The 19,305-nt window shown below is 39.8% G+C and overlaps 1 protein-coding gene across 4 annotated transcripts in view; it reads left to right on the forward strand.

The window, feature by feature from the left end:
• Nucleotides 1-19,305, forward strand: part of LOC102236454 (IQ motif and SEC7 domain-containing protein 1) — a 126,449-nt gene that overhangs the window by 55,617 nt on the left and 51,527 nt on the right. The window contains exon 1 of one of the 4 annotated variants that reach the window (XM_023345670.1): nt 12,427-13,159. The exons of the other annotated variants lie outside the window; for them this stretch is intronic. Coding sequence (XP_023201438.1) covers nt 13,083-13,159 — 77 coding nt within the window. The 5' untranslated portion in view covers nt 12,427-13,082. Of the gene's footprint in view, nt 1-12,426; nt 13,160-19,305 lie in introns of those variants that run through there. 4 annotated transcript variants of the gene reach the window in all.

Here is a 19,305-nt window from a genome sequence, read left to right on the forward strand (position 1 = left end):
GTTATTATTCTCTTTGACCTTAAAGATCAAGATATCAACAGCACTGCATCAAGCATACCGCTCTGGAGACCCTCTCAGTCTCCAGGCTGAGACTGGAGGCCATCAGCGTGGGATTTCTGTTCCATGATTGTGTGTAGGTGTATGTTTCTTTGTTTCCTTTTTATGAATTTTTCTTGTATTTTCATTAACTTTCTGAAGACAAATAGGCCTTACAGGGACTAAATCCTGGTCCTAATGCTGCAGATACTTTTATATTTAGAAATATACTATGTAGGGTTAGAGTTACAGACTAACATACTGGAATTAATTAGAGTCCAAACAAAGCCCTAGTATGAGTAGAACTACAAACTTGCGTGTAGTCGTGTGTGTGTGTGCACGTAGGAGTTTGTTTTTCTTTTCACCCTCTCCCATCCCTGACAACCGTCCCGCTTTAGTTGCTGTTACCTGGTGAGAGCTTGAACAACATTATCATATGCATTATTTAGCAGAAGCACAGCACAATGTGGCTGCTGTATGTATTTTACAGCATCAATTCTGACTCATTTTGCAGCCAAAACGTCATTTTTCAGTTCATAATCAAAGAACTGAAATAAAATGTCCATTGTTTGGACCTTAGCAGAGCTTATCAGACATCCTCGCTGGTTTCATGATGCAACCTCTGTGCAAGCCATACATCTCTGGGCATGTCTGGCATTATAAAGCTCAGAGATGTTAGCAGCAACTGATTTGTAAAATATTTAAATAGATAAGTTTTTACTCAGTTTCTAGTGCCGGTCTGAGATTTTTGTGGTTGATCTCCAACTACCAAGCTTGAAATGTTCTGGTCTGCTGATAGCAGTTTTATCCAATCATGATTTCTCTCAGGAGTTTTTTCCATCAAATCAGCAGCAGTGCTTAATGGAAGCTAGCGCTGACTTGGCACCGGTTCTTTTGGTTTCCACTAAACTCTGCCTCGAAATAGATTCTTAACTCTCAGTTCTGACCCAAGCCAGAGGAAAGAACCACTTTTGGAGACTAACTAGAATGTTGTGTGATGTTTAAAACAGAAGTAAAAAAACTGAAGTAAAAAATGTATCCAGAGAAGGTAATGCATCCTTCTCTGAATACTGAGCTCAAGTGCTTTTCATGTTCTGTTGTTACCAATCAAAAATCAAAAGGATTCTTCATAAAATGATGAACATTATGTAGCTCACTGATCATCCTCTTCTTCAGACTGCTGATATCAACAAAATGTCTTAAGTCAGAGACTTCTTCAGATTCGCTGTAATACGGACTGCTACAGCAGATCCTTTCTGCCCACAGCCAACAACATCTACAACAACTCTGAAGAATCTTGGAGTTATAACAACATGTGGGATTAATAACATACTTTTCAATTGACCTGAATTGCCAGGAATGATTATTATCACAAAGAAATAACCAACCACACTAAAAATGCATTATTATTTGTGTTGAATTTAGATTACAACAGGTTTTGTGCTTCTACTGAGTTTATTTGTAACAGCTCAATATACTGAAAATAGCTCACTTTGTGTTTTCTAATTTCTAAAATTAGATTTATCTTACCAACAGCCTCCACTCCAAGTAGTATTTTTGTTGCTATGATATGGTGGTGCATTTGTGTCGCGTGTTCACTGACTGGAAACCGATTTTTTGGTCATTTCTCCTGGTCAGAGCTGATCACCCCGGTCCCTAGCAGATTTTTCGTTGCCTACTTTATTTGATTTACTTTTCCCCCTAAATGTAATATATAAAAGAAAGCATACCCACAGTCCACAGTCCATACTCAGTAGGTATCACTAGCTTTCTGGATCATAATGAGAATGCGTTTTTAAGGACTCTGCAGAGAAAAATCATTAATTCCAGTGGAGGGAGGGATGCTGTGGTGGGGAGAAAAGAAATTGGAGAAGAGAGTGAGAGAAAACAAAAAATGGGAAGGAGGGGAAATAGGAGGCATGATAATGAGCCCTACCTCTGACACATCCTCTTGTTTCTATGGAGACCTTGCAGCCAATCAAATGGCCCCATCTGAGGACTGTACTACTGAGAGTAGATGAGAGGGTGCAGAGAAGTATCCGCAGATGCTTCCCAGTATCTTTGAGATGCACAATAATCCCAGTGAACCTCCCAGCAGCCTCCCTGCAGGTTGTGCCCTCTTTTCATTTATTTATGTGTGGCAGTCGCTGCCGACACTCCTACCTGGGAAGAATTACCAATCATCCTTCATGCCTTAGAACAGAGGCTGCACACCACACGGCTCATTTAGCTCCCGGGCTCCACATCCCCTCCCCACTCCTCCTCCTTTCTTGCTGGTCCTCCACACCCATCTGTACCTCCCCACCGTCCGTCAGCCTCTTGGATACTCCTCATTACATCACGCACGCACTGCTCTGTGGCAGCCCATGTTTGTGACTGGGAAGGAGAGTGAGTGTGAGTGAGCCTGCGTGAGTGAGGCTGTGTGCACACTCCGTCCCACCATCACGTCCCGTTCACCAGAAGACAGGATGGACAAGCCAAGCGTGTGGCGCGCTGTGGTGAGCAGCACAGACCCCCGGAGGACACGGGACCCTGGGTCCCACCCGAACAGACCGGGCTCGGCCATGGGCTACAGGCTCTATGACATGTGAGTAAAGCCTGATTGTTGTGAAGACAGTCGGACAGGTAGACTGGCAGGCGGACAGGCTCGCCTGCCTGGGCGGCGCTGGTACGGCTCCCATTCACAGGCAGAGCAGTCAAGTGGGTGGCAGAGGAAAACACTGTTTCTGCCCACTCCACAGTCCATGCTGAGTCACCTACGGCTCTCAGACCTTGCTGTGTCTCTCCTGTTCCCTTCCCATGCTCTTTGTAAACAACGTCTGTGTTCTGGGGAGGGGTGGTACGGTGCAGTGTGCTTTTGTTTGGATGACAGTCTCCAATAGCACCAAGATGCATGAATGCCATGTGTGTTCATGTAACATGATAACACCTCAGGGTTGTTTTGTGTTTGCGGAGCTGCTGTTGTAGCTGTGATCACAGCAAAGTCATGTGAGAGATGCTTTTAGAGCCTCGGGGAAACATGACTCATTTCTGCATGATGCTGTGACAGCTCGTACTGGGCACATGAGTCCCTTTCAGCCTCTGCTGTATTTCTGTGGGAGTAATTGTGGTCCTGTGCGTGATTGGTACAATCTCAGTGTGTGTGTGTGCGTGCAGGGGCGTGTGTGCGTGTGTGTGTGTGTGTGTGTGTGTGTGGCACAGCTCGTAAGTTGGCGTGTGCGTGCAAAATGCAGCTGGGTCTTTCATTTTATTTTAGGATGGATCCTACACATAGTCGGTGTGTTGCAAGGCTTGCAATTCTTCCAAAGTAAACCATCTAGGAATCCAGTGAGGTCAAAAGGTTGACAAAATGTCACGTTTGTTTTATTACCGTTGGGCAGTTGTGTAACAATTCTTCAAACCGACTTCTGTTGCTTTGTGGACAGTACAATCAGCTGAATAAGGTTTTTTCACTATATTCCTCTGCAGAGATACAATTAACTATCTTGTTATACCAAGTCAGCTCTGTCTTACAGATCCCTGTAAGCATGTGCGCATATATTTTGCACATGCATGTACAAGTTGATGGGTAATGTTAAATGACCCTGTCATGGCATGATAGGTGGAGCTCTGTCACCTTAATGAATGTGAGACCTTCACTGGTGTCCATTTAGCCTTCTGTAGGCAAACTGCTGCTGCTGCTCTTTTAGTGTCCTAAATCACTGCCTTGCATCTTTTCTTGTGTGCACCAGGCATACATGCTTTAATATTTAGCTCATATTATCACATTTTCTTAGTTTAACAATGTGAGGAAGAATTTACTACATTCCTAAGTCTGATATGCTTTTGGAGCTGCACAAAATGCAGGTGGACATCTGTTTCTGCAATGCTGATTTCTTTCTCTGTCTCTGGTTCAATCTAAGAAAAGCCTTAGCCGTACAAAGTGATGTGATCGGTTCAGGGGACAAACCTCACAAAGATGATGCAAATCCACTACTTGGTTTAACATTGATTTGTGGAGGACAAATGAGATATGTGAGGGATGGGTACTAAGACCGCCAGTGTCTTGCCAATAACTGGGGTTGGACGCATGGACGTTCTGTTGAAAATCACATTTCATCATAGCTGGCAGCACAGCAGCCCTCTGATTCCTAAAGCTGATTGTACCTCTTTGGAGGGCCAGAAGCAGAGATGTTTCTCGAGCTTTTAAAGACGTCACTATTTTGACAGACAAAAAGGCAGATCAGAACAGCTAGATGCTAGTTATTTTCAGTTCTGTACAAACAACATGCAGGTAAGGTAAAGAAAGAAAAGCAACTCTGGCTTTTACAGTTATATAAATATCTATAAAAAACAAGATCAAAGGAACTATTCTAGTCCTCCTTAATGATTTAGACTACGGGTAGAGGCGACGTCACTGTGTGTGTGAAAGACCTGTCACTGTAAAGCAGTTTAACTATTACTTATAGACAAAGACAAAATTATTAAAGTGTTGACATTTTTAAAAGGCTTTTGACATCTCAGTAATTAGAGTGGCTGGCACAGGTCGAATTCGAAAAGTCAGATTTTCTCACATTCCCTACAGAATATAGATGTAAATTCTTACCTTAACACACCAACCTATCCAGTATGTTCCAATACACAGTGACTCTCAACCCTTGTTCTTCAGAACCAATGTTCTTCATGTTTTAGAAGTGAATCTGTCCAAGCAAACTTGATTCACATAATTGCATTATTTCTTAAGATTGCCATTAAGTTCTGCAGAAGCCTGGTAATCAGGAATTTATTTTTATTCAGTTGTGTGGGAGCACACAAACACCAAAAACAAGCAAGGCAGTCAGCCCTGGAGACCAGGGTGGAGAAACATCATAAAAGAAAGAAATTAGAATCTACAAAATATAAAAACAGAATAATTTTGTACCTAATTCCGGTTATCTTCTGAAAATCTCTTTGTCTTGCTCTTGATGGCCGGAATAAAACAGGTAAATTGGCAAATGTCCTAGAAAATAGAAACTTGAATATTTTGCTTTTATATAGCAAAACGTCCGTGTTACCATCGTCATAAATCGTCATCTTTTTTAACACTCTACTGATCCTTAGAATTGCCAACATTGAGTCTTTCCTCAGAAATAGTATCCACAACAAAAAGTGTTGCTGGCAGCATGGTCAACGAGTGCTTATCTGTTGCATTCACTGATTCGAAAGAAGTTGGATATTTGAGTGTCCAACTAGTAAACAGCAGATTTTTTTGGGTGCCTCTTTAGTTGTTATACACTTTGCAGATGTAGAAAATATTATTTGGCTTCAACTTGTGTTGTATTTTTATGTTGCAGGTTAATTATATTTAGTAAATTTATTAGACTTACTGGTAGTTTTTGTATAACTTGGGCTCAAAAAAGAACCTTGATTTCTTTTTTTTAAGTAGCCTTTAGATCTGATCACAGTGCATTGGTTGTTTTTCTATCCATAACAGCATTTTTCTAATCGATTCCTTGGAGAAGCTGTACTATTTAATCTCCAGATAAACACTGCTAGGCTTTACCCTTCAACTGATATAATGTCATGTATCCTCAGAGGGCAGCCGTGTTATAAAACGTTTCCAGGAGGAATGCCCTTTTCCCCCATCCCTGGCGGAGTCATACTTAATGCAGTGCTCCTGTTCAAGTGACGCCAGCGATGATGAAAAATACGAGTGCGTCACCAGAGCTGTAAGGCACTGACAGCACATTCCTTTGCTATAAGCTTGAGCCTTTTGACAACACAGTGTGCTTGGTCTGCAGACTGAGGGAGTATGCAACTGGCAGTGCTGCTCTGAATATGCCTCCACCGCAGACTGCAACTCTAGGATGCATGGTTCAATTGCATAAGACAACACCATCCAAGGTTGTGCAGTGCAAGCACATGATCTGGCATTGAGGATGCTGTCAGCTCACATATCAAAGCATACGGAGCCTATTGCTGCAACGCAAGATGTGAGGCAGTTGTTAAATCAGAAAGAAACTCAGTTTGATATCAGCTTTGGCTTTCTATTGCAATAAACAAATACTGTCATGTGGCAAGGTGGACATGATCACTTTTGTTGGCACTGAGTCATTATGCTTAGGACCCTATAAAGCACAGCTCAGTCTCCTCTGTTTCTGACTAGTAGGAACTTCGTGTGGCATTTCTTCTCCGGCTCCATCAATTATCCGATGAACGGAATAGATTGGATGAGAGAGGAATTGCATTTCCTCTCTCATCCAACACATTAGTCACTATGTGTTTTGCATAAACCTCAATCAGCCCCAGTGTAGCTTGAAAGCTGTCATTTCCAAATGAGAACTTCAACTGCAGGACATCTGCCATCTGTCTTTCAGCTTCCAGGAGCTGAGTCTGCAGCTGGAGCTGCGTCAGCCATGTGGAAAGATGGTCAAAACCAGCAATGGCTGCAGTGCTCTCAGGGGAGCATCTCACTGAGTTAAACTTTCCTCCGGGGAGAGGCGCTTACTGATGCATCCGTGGTTTGAAACGGCCCATAATAAGCCCCTGCCTTTGCCAACGGCAACGTCAGAAGCGACAGCACGAAGGAGTGAGGGGTGCAATGGAAAAAGGATGCATTTCCAGAACATTTTGTTCCTGTGGATGCATATGAGGATATATTTGCGAACAGCAATATTGTATAAAGGAAACCAGATTAAGACATGAACAAGCATTTCCCGTTTTCTTCTCCCTGGGTTGTAATTAAACAAGCTCCAGTTGTGTGTAATGAGTATTTTCAGTCAGAATTATATTTTGCATGCACATGTATTCGCTTTTATGACTTCAAAATTTCTGCAAATGTTTCATTCCCATGCAGCACCACGAGGCATAATAATCTTGTTAGGCTTTGATTGGTAAATCATATTGATGTGCTAATGCTGACTCAGTTCATTTAGACAACTGTGTTCAAAATAACTGCAGTCCAACATCATCAACCAAATCAATTCCTGTTTATGTTCCAAGCTACCGTATATCTTTACATGGCAAGAAAGTAGCAGAGTAGCTGGTGTAACAGAGTAATAGAAAACCTGTAAACCCAACAATCATGACATGCAGTTTGCAGATTCTGTGTAATGTGTTAGAATGTGGCCCTCAGTAAAGTGAGCAGGCATCATGATATGAGGGTTGTTCCTAGCCCATTACTGTAAAAGTGGACCCACATATGACAGAGGAACTCGTATCCTGCATCAATGTTAGTTTAAGTTTTCCTCTTTGCTAGTTCTTCTATGCTTTCTCCCTACGGACCTTCTGTTCTGTCATCTCCTTCACTCCCTCCGCTCTACATGGCTACACCATTGTACTGTAGGATATGTGTGAGCTTTTATTAATGCATATTACTGTGCTGTAATTTTTATGCAAGATTGGCCTGAGTAAGAGCTGCATGATGATTGTTAGTTGTTAGCATTGTTGTCTTGCAGCAAGAGAGTGCCAGGTTTGAATACCAGCCTGGGGTCTTCCTACACAGAGCTGTAGAAAGTGAAAAGCTGTTCATTAAAAATGATATTACCTGTTTTGTTTGTAATAAACAGAATGGTGTGGTTTTTTAGATCTCTTATGCTCTGTGGCTTTAGTCCATTTATCAAATTTCTGTGCCTGTTTAAGCCTTGCATGTTCATGGGTGCAGGGCTGGTGCCCGTCTTCAGAGGGCGAAATGTGGCGCAAGCTCTGGACATGTCATAATGTCACCTCAAGTAGAGATGCAGCAGAAATCAATCAGCCAGAGATTTAAATTAGTCAGTTTTACATCTATTGTCTCTGATCAGTGTTCAGCAGGTAAGATGCACTGTTTTATGTTTTTAATGCATCAATACTAAAAGAAAATCACACAATTTCAGTTCCTAAATATCAAACCAACAGCATGAACTTTGAAGTACATATTAACAGCCACATAAAGGTTTCATCTGGGTTCATCTGGATCAAAAACTAGTACCGCTACCCAAGAATATGCAGGACATTCTTCTCTTTCATGTGGCATTGTTATTAGTAAATCAGTCAATATTAAGATTGATTAGCCTGTGCACAGAGAAATTTTAAATTGGAATCAGTAGGAAACACTCTGATTGGTACATCTGTAGTCACAGGGAAACAAACATGCAAAGGACATGCATACGTGCACATGCATAATCTGCAGGTTCTCTTGTGCCATCAACAGTATCATCCTGTTGGGTGCTTGGTGAGGTTGACATTTGTAAATTTCCATTATTAAAATCTCATTCTTATAATTTTTGAGGAATGACACAATGTGATTCTTCCTATTTGGTGTTCACTGAATGCTCCTGTGGTGCGGTTTGAATGGGAAAAGAATACGGTACATGTGTTCAAACACAGTCGGGACTAATCCCCAAATCCGCCAGACTCCTCATTCCTCTCTTTACATCAGCTCACTGGCTCCTCAGCTCTCAAAACATGGAAACTGCTGTAGTCTCACCACCAGGGGGTGAACTTTTCTAACACATTTATTCAGACTCTGTTCACATTGGCTTTAATGCAAGCTCTGACTCTTTATTAAACATTGGTATAATTCAAGGAAGACATTTTCATGTGCTTTTACCACACAATTTGAAAGAATTTGGCAATCAGTATTTATCCAGTCAGGAAAAACGGATTATCTTACATGCGTTTCCGCCTGTTTTAAATTCATTTCAGGGTTTTAGGAAATGAGAGGAATGCTTTCTGTTTTGCTTTTTCTTTTCACTTGTCTGCCTCCTCCTCCTATGCCGTGGGGCCCATTTTTGATTGATGTGTTTATCGACTGCACAAGCCTTGCCCAAAGTGAGCCATCGTGAAATCCACAGGGCAGATAATCAGTGTCTTTGTCACTGGCAGAGGGAAATGTGCTCTCTTTTCTCCTCAACCTTCATATCAGCCCGGCTCCCTATACAGCAGTGTAAAGAGGCAACAAGGCAGAGGAGACATTTTGAGCAATTTGGGTGGTTTTTCAAAGAGGTCATTTGTTCAGATTGATGGTTGAACAGCCATGATAGCGTTTTGATGCCTGAAACGGGGAGGATTTATATTGATTTGCCTGCAGTACAATGCAGAGGGATTTTAGAGAAAAAACTTAATAAGGCATTAATATTTTCTACATTTTTATATAATATTGACTTAGAAAAATAATCTGAAGCTCTTTGTCATACATTAGATGATTAACGTTCACTACAGGCTATTCTGACAGTCTATTTAATGCTCAAGTAGACATGCACATTTTGAAAATTTTTAAATGAACCAACTTAGTTACACATTCCACACTGTTGCTGGTTTTTATAGAACTACACTGTATTTATTTTTGAAATTTTGTCCTCGTTGTGCAATACTTTTAATCTTTATTTCGAAAATCTCGGAATAAAGATTCCGAGACAGTAGACCTATAAGTGGTACGATTAGTGAAGATTTGTCAAATACCAATCATTTTAAAAAGTCTTAATCGGGACCTCAAGCTGACGACTAGAAGATCTCCATATGCCTTGAAACTTTTGAATTAAGTTTCTGCCATGTTTTCTTTCTCTAATACTGAAGCATTGGTAGTAATCTGACTCGTGTCCTGTGGTACTGAAGCTGGCAAAACTTGTGTAGGTGGACCTATGTGGTGCTGGACTTGGAGAAAATGTCCAATTAACCAACAGCTGTCAGCTTTGTCACATGCCTGCCATTTTGAACCACCAAAACGAAAACCGGTTATGCTCTACACACGTTTTCTAATCTCTTTCACTCAAAAGGAAAATTTGCTTTTCTTTTCATGCCATATGAATGAAAATGTTCCTGCTCTGACTTTTGAGTGACAGACTCAGCAGGGCTTAAGCATGCACTCACCTCTAAAGTTAACATTTTGTGAATTAAAAAGAAAGGAACTAAAAGGTTTCTACTTGAGTGAATCATCACAACAGATGACAGACATTATGAGCTTTGGTGCATATAATTTAAAGAGGCTTTTTCTTATAAGTGATTTAATTGTGTTTTATGACTTCTGTATCTCCAGCACGACAGCTCTTTTAAAGATATAATACAACAGTTTTCTACTAATACCCTCCATTTGTTCCCAACAAATACAGGTAGCATAGAGATTTATTTTAACAATGTCATATCATTACATTCTGTAAAACTGTAAGATAGCAATTTCTGTTTTTTTTTTAAATTGTCATAAGACAGAGATAAAATGCAGTAATAATGTGTAGACAGTAATGGATGTTGGGTTTCACATGAAAAAGTTTACATTTCGAGAAACTGAGGGTCCCATTATTTTTTCATTATTACAGAGTAAAAGATTCCCAAATCACCAGCTGTGTTTTTAAAGAATCTGTAAACCCATTTTTAATTTAGTTCAAGCTCAGCATCATTAGCTGCTAATGGTTAGCATGTTTTTCTCTTTTCACAGTGAGTCCAAAAATATTGATGTCTTGCCTTAAAGTTTCTTGAATTAGATTGAGTTTCTGTTTGTACAATTTTGCAAGCTTGTATTATCCTTTTTGCTAACTTGTCGATGAGAAACAGAACTCATCAACAGGTTAGTGTTAGTACAGAAAATTAAAGAAGCTGATAAAAAGCTGATAAAAGGTTTTGCTCACCTATGTGTCTGTGATGCTGGGTTTTGATCAAGAAACAAAAATGTCTTTTCTTCATATTATAATATGGTTGAAATTTCATTTTAAAACGGTAAAGTTAATATACTGCAGTAACATTAGAACAGCATTATATTGCCACCCTGACAACGTAAAAGCTAGTTTATGAAGGAAAAGTAGAAAAACTAAAATTATGCCCATAGGTACGAGCACAGGGGCATAGAATGAATGTGCTCTAATGGCGATCCCGCCAGAGAAGAAATATCAATGTAATAATAATTAACAGTACAGTCGAAAGAAAATCAGATTTGATTTTAAGTGTCAGAAATAACAAGCAACATGCTGAAATGCTTTGATACATAATAACTCTTCAGGATATGACCTCCTGGTCTCTCAAAGTGATTTTTCAGCCACTACATTGCTGAAAGATCATCCTGTTCCTGCAAAATAGGTACAGCCTGCTATCTGTATATTTAACGACACTGTTACCCGAATCAAAGTGTGGCAATAAAATGAAGTCGCAGCTATAATTTTATTATCTGATTTAAGTTATTATAGTTGGCATTCTCTGCTATGCGAGAGATTGCTTACAAGTGTGAATGCCTGTTACACAAACCCTGTTCTTATAAACTGTGGTTTATGAAGAAAAAGGTGGGTAGCTTGTCAGCTTGACAAGTCCCTCATTCGCCAACTCTACCAAACCAGCAGAGTAACTCAAGAACTACTTGTTTTATATTGTAATTATAGATTTGTGTTGTTGAGCTTAAAGCACTCTTCTTTATATCAGGGGTCATAATAATAGCTCACTTAATTCAGCCAGCAAAAGTCATCCTCTGACAGCATCTAGATGACTCTTCCTGAGACAGACTATTCTTTGACAAGACAAATCTTACTTTTTTTAGCATCACCATAGGAGTTCATTGCATTCCTACTGTCCTGACTGTATGGAGAGCGCCTAAACTGAGGCAGAAGTCCGATGGATAGCACATAGATTATTAGCATCTCCCTGCTGAAGTTCAACTTTTACCAGGAGTTGTGTGGATCGACTCGTCAGAGCCAACAGATCGAACTAGCGATTACTTTAACACACACGCGATGATGCATGTTTGTCTTTCTCCGGTTTGAGTATTAGTGCGTCCTCCTCTGTGTAAATCCATGAAATCCTCGATGTGTTTGCGGACACTGTGAGTGGCTGAATATTGATGAACACTACCCCCTCCCCGCAATCCCCATACATGCCTGTTTCCCACGGCTTCTGGGTCAGAATGGCACTGTAGCGTGGCACTGCATCCCAGGCAGAGAAAGAACAGCACTTTGCTCGTGTTCAAATGCAAAAACCCTCTTTAACTGGAAAAGAGGGTAGTGAAGCAGTTTCTAAATGCTGCAGCACTTCTGAACCTGTGACTGATGAAGAAGGTTGCCTAGGTTTTAAATGGTGGTTTCTTAGTGCCTTGTAATTAAAATTTTAAGTTTAATTGTGGATAAAAATAATATTATTCTTATAGAATATATTATAGAATAAACATTAGCCTCGCATTTACTTGTATTTCTTGCTTAAAATGACAAAAGAGAGAAGAATTAAAAGCTCATTTATTTAACCAAAGATCCTGCATGAACTCATGTGGTTCTACAACATTGCAGCAGCCCCTCCCTATTTAAAGGCCAGCCAATCGCAGGCTGCTCGGCTTCCATTTGAAGCTTCAGTAGTACGGTAGTGTTGCCCAGCAACGGGAGTCGGCACATTTCTCTGAGGTCCTGTGTGGATGGCTTTAGCTGTAACAGGGAGAGGGAGACAGAGAGAGCAAGACATGGAAAAGCAGGAGAAGGGGAAGGAGAAGGAGAGGAAAGGTTCATGGTTTCAAGGTGAGGATGTCTAGAAGCTCAGAAGAGGGGGGAAAAAAAGCCCTGTTGGAAAGTTTGTTCTTGCAGCAGGAGGAGATGGGTCGGAAGAGGGGTTTGAGAACCCCATTCAGTTGTTTCAAACTGAGATGAGGGAGTTTAGGAGACTTTCACACATTCCAGTACCAGTGCCGGCTGGAGGGGCGCCAAGCTTTGACCATACCGTTACGTCTCAGAGGATCCCAAGACGTGTGGAGAGGCATCCACAGAGGACACACTGACTGACCTGGATAAGATTTAAAATAGAGCCAAAGCAGCCAATGTACTTCTTATTTTGGGAGGTGGATCCCAGACATTAATACTGAGTGCAAATCAGTCCACGAGGACTTCTGATCTTTTTATTTTTATTTGGCTCTTAAGGCTGTGACCACGTCCAGGATTGATGTGGTTGTTCTGGGCGGGTTAAAATCTCTCCCTCTGTCATCCAGCGGCAGTGGTGAAGCTGGAGTTTGGAGAGGAGGACGGAGCTGACGTCCATGCTCGGGATTTTCTGCCTAATAAAAAAAATATGAACAGCCAGCTGTGATTCTGCTGCAGGGATGCCTTGTAATATGGTTGGATATTCTTCTACCCTGTTGATTCTCTGAACTGAAGATGTGGAAATTCAAAGCGTTTTGCCTGGACTATTGGCACGTGCTTTGTCTGCACCCACACAACAACTTTTACAAGAGGTATGTTTATAAATAGTTGCAGCTGGCCATCATGTTTGCCTTGCATGTAGTTACATTTTTTTGTAAGCCTGTCACTGTTTCTGCGTGTGCTAAATTGCCACCTACACTACATCACTTAAAACGAGTGCGATTACTTCATCAGGCTATTATCAGTGTGTGAGTGAATCTGCTTTGGGCTTTTTTCCACAAACTCTTGGCTTAAAAACTTTTTGTTCAGAAAAACCTAACGCAGCATTTAGCAGATTGCATTTCTGTCCATCTCCTTATGTTGACCTCTCATCTGGTGGACACTCGGTTCCTCATTTTTGACCCTATCTTTGCAGTTTACATCAAATTATTATTATTTTTTAATCTGACATGCAAATCATGGGATCACACCAAATAAAATTAGAGATGTTTCAATTTGCAAATAGTAACAGAAAAAAATCACAAGATGCGCATGCTCAGAATTATGTTTTTTTTTTTATCTTTTAAGCTCATCTTTCAAGCTCACATTTATATTTTCACACCTTCTGAGCTTATTGCCATGTGTGCATTAATAGAATATGGTGCTCCATATTCTGTACGTATGCTCTACATTCTCAGACTGAGAATGTAGTCTCAGCAAACAGAATGCAGTTTGATTTGTTTTGCACAAAGCCTTCAACTTTTAGTATTTGTAGAAGACGTATATCTTACAAAATTCTCTCTGCTACATTTAGGATTTCTAGCTGTGTATCTTTGCGGAAATTTCCTGCGATCGCTCCCCCGTCATGCAGATGTTTGATGTCAGGAATGGAGGCGAGTCGCAGTGTGAAATATGTTTGAAATCAAATGCTGCTTTCTGTCTGTATGCTAATCTGTTCTCACATTGTTCACACACACATACACACGCAATTTTGATGTCTCATGAACTCGCTCCATAAAAATTCCATCAGAATGCAGTGTGTCCAGGATTTATTAATAATTTATCATTTTTAGCCTCCAGCCTGCAGGGAAACTCCTGTCTGTAGGTTGTGTTGTGCTTCTCTGAATTTGAAATAATCACTTTACTCTACTAATTTGAGTTCACAAGAACTTCAAAATGTGTATGTTCTCCTATTTTTGTATTGTTTGGATTTTGTGTTCCACACAGCTTTTTATTTTGTTCTTCTGTGAACTTCAGCTACAAATGGCTTGCAATGTTTTTCCTACTTAGGAGCCCTTTCTTATTAAAATAAGACACTTATATCATCTTGTTGTTCCATCATGTGGTCGGTCTCACAAGGTCCCATTCTCGGTCCACTCTTGTTTTTTCTCCGTCTTCCCGTTTTGTTTGAATTTAAAGAAACATAATTTTTCATTTCACAATTACACTGATAATTCTCAGATTTTTCTCCTTATCAAAAGAACTTTGCAGTTTGTCTGAATAACTTACTGGATTGTCTGAATGATTTGAAATCATGAGTGGCATAACATAAAAGAAAATCAAGCTGGTATAATAAACTAAAGGTAAATTAAACTATAGTTTTATTGGGGTGTAAATGTTGCTAAATAGTCTAAAAAGATAGCCACATGCCTTGACAAAATCCCCCGCTAACAAGCTTTTCTGCTTGCATTGCTAAGTAGTTGTTGGCAGAGCCATTATTGTGTGTGTGTGTCCACGACAAACTGAGAGATTATATAAAACAGCTCAAAAGTATCCAAGTTTTGTCAAACAAACCAAAGGTGACCTATCTAAAAATCTTTTTTTCGTGATTAGCATGTGATTAATTACTTAATTCCCTCCTCTCTCTTGTAGCAAACTGTCCAGTGAATTTGGTCTTTCATAATGCGTATGTCATAATTTGAATGTATGCCTTAACATTTGTTAATATACAGCATGAGATTACTATGAAATTTTGGTTTAATTATGCAACAGTGTTCTGGCGGTCAGCTTAATGATAAAATCAGTCACAATATGGCTTAGAGTAACATTACACACATGGCACACTACTATAGCTGCACCAAAACTTTACAACAGCCTGCTTTAATATGTATGTAGTACTAAATATTGATATAGTATTGCCTGTCACAAATCAGCATCATAAAGGTCTTCACAGCATAAACATTAACACTTGATTCGATTAGAAATCCTAAATTAGGATACTGTTGATGCTAAACATTTTCAAAACCAGTAAAAATCTAAATTGTGTTACTCTTCAAAACAGCATTCTAATATTTCTAGCTTGATTTCTACCATGTGGAAGATCTCAACATTTCACAGCCTGCGAGCCACATTCAGTCCTTTAAATGACCTTTTATTTAGAAAAGCAGAACTTATTTTCATTTCTTAGCTCCCCTGCAGTTGTTTTTGTTATTTATTTATGCTAAAATGGACTGAATTTATATAGCACTTTTCTATGAATACTGACCACTCAAAGCACTTCAGCTGGATGACATTTATACACCAATGCAGATTGGGCAGCTTGGAGTTAAATGCCTTGCGATGTCCCATCCATAATTGACAGAATGCTGGAATTGAACCATGTGAAATAAACATAATGTATCTTTTGCAGGTTTAGTACATCGCATTATGTTGCTCAGTTGCAGAGTGCAGTGTTGAAAGAAGAGGGTGGAAAAAAACTTATTTATAGTGTATTAATAAATGTTAAGAAGTTTATACTTAGAATACATGTTCTGTACTTTGATCAATTCTATTTTAAACAGTTCTATTTTTGCCTACATTCTCTTATTGTGCCATTTCCCTTGCATATGCATCGACATATTATGCATACAACATCTTGGTGTACTTCTACTGTTTTTCCAACATTGTTATAAATAAGTTTAACTTTGCATGCAGCTGTCTATGACTCAGTGTTCTCTGGAATTATTGGATTTTTCCACCCAATCTTAGCAGCTCATTATATGTCTAATTCCAAAGTAACTGGAATATTTTGGTCAGTGGGTGTAACTCATTACAATGCTTTGACTGTAGCATAGCGTTGTCTGTGTCCTGAGACTGTGCTGTTTGAGCCAGGTCGGAGAACTAACTGAAAACAGCCTCTCCTAGCTGCTGAACTGGAGTTCACCCTGAGTGAACCCCAGTTCTCAGCAGGCATGTCCTTCCTGCTGAGAATGGAGTGATTGTTGGACCCAGGCCCGGGTATTATCATACACAATAATCAAAGTTTATTGTGCTTTCTCTTTTGCGTTTAAAGTTTTTACCCCCCCCCCCCCCCCCCCCAAAAAAAAAGAAAAGAAAAGTGAATGCAGGGCCTGCCCGTCACTGTTGGGAAGCAAGCATCCTGCAAGAAGCAGCTGGGTGAAGGATTGCATTGGACAGAACAGAACGGAACAAGGAGTGTCTGCAGAGGGGAGAACGAGGGCTGGTGTGTTGGTCAATGTGGGTGGAGAGCTTTTGTTAAGAAGAGAGATGATTTTTTTTTTCTTTACATACTGGTCCTTTACCTTACTTGGTAATCAGACAGATTGCAAGAGCTGCAACTCTGAGCCCAACATAAAGTGGGTCAGGGAGGGCTTCGGAAAGGCAAAGACAGAGCAACTTTTAGTAGTGAAAGAATGAATCTCACTGTGGCTTCGTCTATGGAAAGTGAAACATGTGGGGTGTAATTTGTGGTTGAGGAAGCAGTTTGCACAGACTTTTTTTTCTTCTGCTGCTGCTTTTAGGGAGCAGTTACTGCACTTTGAGACTTTTTTTTTTTATGGAACTGCCTTTGGGTGCCATGTATGTGTTTTTCTGATGCCCATGCTGATGTCACCGTCATATGGAACAAGATGTGGAAGTACTGCATTGCCAGTCGGACTATAAGGTAGGAGAGCATATGGCGAAGAGTGTTGATGGCAGTGGCCTGCGGTCTGAGCACTGGTTGTTTTTCAGTCTGACCGCAGCAGTTTGTGCAGATATTTCTGATCAAGTAACATTCCTGTCCATATGCTCACAAGCCCGGTGGTTTCCTCTCTGAAACCATTGGAAATATATTATCAGCCAGCTAAAAAAGGCGGAGAGGAAACAGTGAAGACATGTTCAAGGTCTTTCCTGGTACTTTTTTCTTTGTCAAGGACATGTCTTTGACTGTAAAGGCATAAAAAAATAATCTGGATTTTCTTTTATTGTCTTCCTTGAGCCCTATTAAAGTTTTATCTTTGTCTTGGAGTAGAGGACTTCATCCAAGATGTTCCCTGACATAATTTTTTTTAAAGGAACACAGAGACCAGTAAGGAGAAAAGCTTTTCCTTGCTCTGTGTGACATCCCTTTCTCACTAAATCTAGTGATACGATTATTATCGTATCAATTAAACGTTTTTTGTTTTATTTTGTTAGAATCTGCATTTTTGCTTCTATCAGTCCTGGGTATAGGACTGATAGAAAAAAATATTCACTTGTGCAAGCAAGTTTTTTTTTCTTTCTCAAATATAGATGTAGTTTAAGCATTTCTTTTCCTGCTTGGATCAAATGATCTTTTATAACTGATGAATAAAAGGACACACACAGAGTAGTTTCTAATATTAATTTGTGTAATGATTAACTCATTATGAGATCACTGCAAAATGCATTTAATCAAGCAAATATAAAGAATCAATTCTCTTGGACTAAAATACCAAAACGTGCTTCAGTCTGAGGCCTCCACAGATTCTCAGTTTTATTGTCATCATGGCAACTGGCACTTAATGAAAAGAGGTAAGCCAATGCATCACGGTGAATGGTTCAATCCCCAATCTAATTACAAATAGGCTTGTACTAATTAATTAAACATTTAATCACAATTGCTTCAGATAATTCATGCCAACATAATTTCTCTAAACATTTTTGTTTACTGGAGTTTAAAACAACTGGGTAACGCATACATTCACGCATACACTTGATCTATTTTGAGAGTTTTTGCATTTAAATTGTGTTAACTTATCTATGAATTTGCACTGTAGATATTTTCCCACGCAGATCTCCCTGGAGCTTTTATTCATCTCACCCAGTCAGGCACAACGTAAACTAAAAAAGACAAACTTCAATTATACTTACTGGTTTGTAAATAGCTGTGAAAGGCAAAACCTATAAGTCAGTCAAAAACCATTTGGGGCTTCACAAAACCAATCAGGTGTTGGATGGAGGTATTGCTTTTAGCACCATTGCTTCGCAGCAAGGAAGGACCAGTGGTCAACTCCGGTCCTGTCTGGAGTTTTCTCGGCTTGTGCTAACCTGGGTTTTCTACAGGTACCCTCCACAACAAAAATGTAGTATGCTCAGGGGTGAATACTTGCATGCATGGTTTTCTGTCTTATAGAAATCAGGTATAACCAGAAGACATACAAAGCATATTGTTAATACTGCATTCAAGAAGAATTTCAGGTACAGTTTTGGTTGGGTACTAAAATGATGCTGCTGTCGGTAAGTGAGACTTTTTGTTTTGCTCTATATGCTGTATATGTGCTCAATATTATGAACATTAAAGAACTGTGAATGCAATATTTAGACAGATATTACATTACATCAAGTGTCTCATGTTCATTTGTATTTGGCCAGCTAAATGAACACTACTGTAACTCCTTCTAAAGTCCCTGCAAAAAGTATGTCTTTAATGACTGAGGTTCTGGATCTCAAAGGAAGTGAACACATTTTCTAGTTGTGAAGGAAGAAAAGTGTCCTGTGAATGATCAATATAAGAAATTCAGCAGCAGTATTGCAGTTCAATGCTTTCCTGAAATCGGTGGCGAATGTCTTTAATTTAGCGTGTTTGATTGAGCAAATCCATTCTTGTATCCTACTGTCTTTCCACCTGAGAGCGATCTGGTTTGTGTCAAGTCCAAAAGGAAAACTCAGACATTTCTTCCCTAGTGAACTTCTCCCAACATATTTTAGAGATTCTGGGCTCTGACAACTCTAACTCTGATGAGATGCTTCATATAATCTCCGCTGAGTTCTCTTTGAGTCCAGCCACCTCTTGCTAGAAGGGTCCTATGAGCCACTTGTGTCTGTAATTTCAATCTTTCAGTCATAATCTTTTTTATTTTCATTGGTGAGGATAGGAATGTAGACAGATAAATGAAATATCAGCAGATAAATCAGTGGAAGCAGCACCAGAATTCCTGCAGAAAAAGAAACAATCCATCTATGCACTCACTGCTCCATCCTACCATCCATCATGAATGAGGCAGACTGCAAGATAATTGCACTCCTCCACTTGAGGCAG

Source organism: Xiphophorus maculatus, chromosome 1 (assembly GCF_002775205.1).
Source record: "Xiphophorus maculatus strain JP 163 A chromosome 1, X_maculatus-5.0-male, whole genome shotgun sequence".
Classification (NCBI taxonomy): domain Eukaryota; kingdom Metazoa; phylum Chordata; class Actinopteri; order Cyprinodontiformes; family Poeciliidae; genus Xiphophorus; species Xiphophorus maculatus.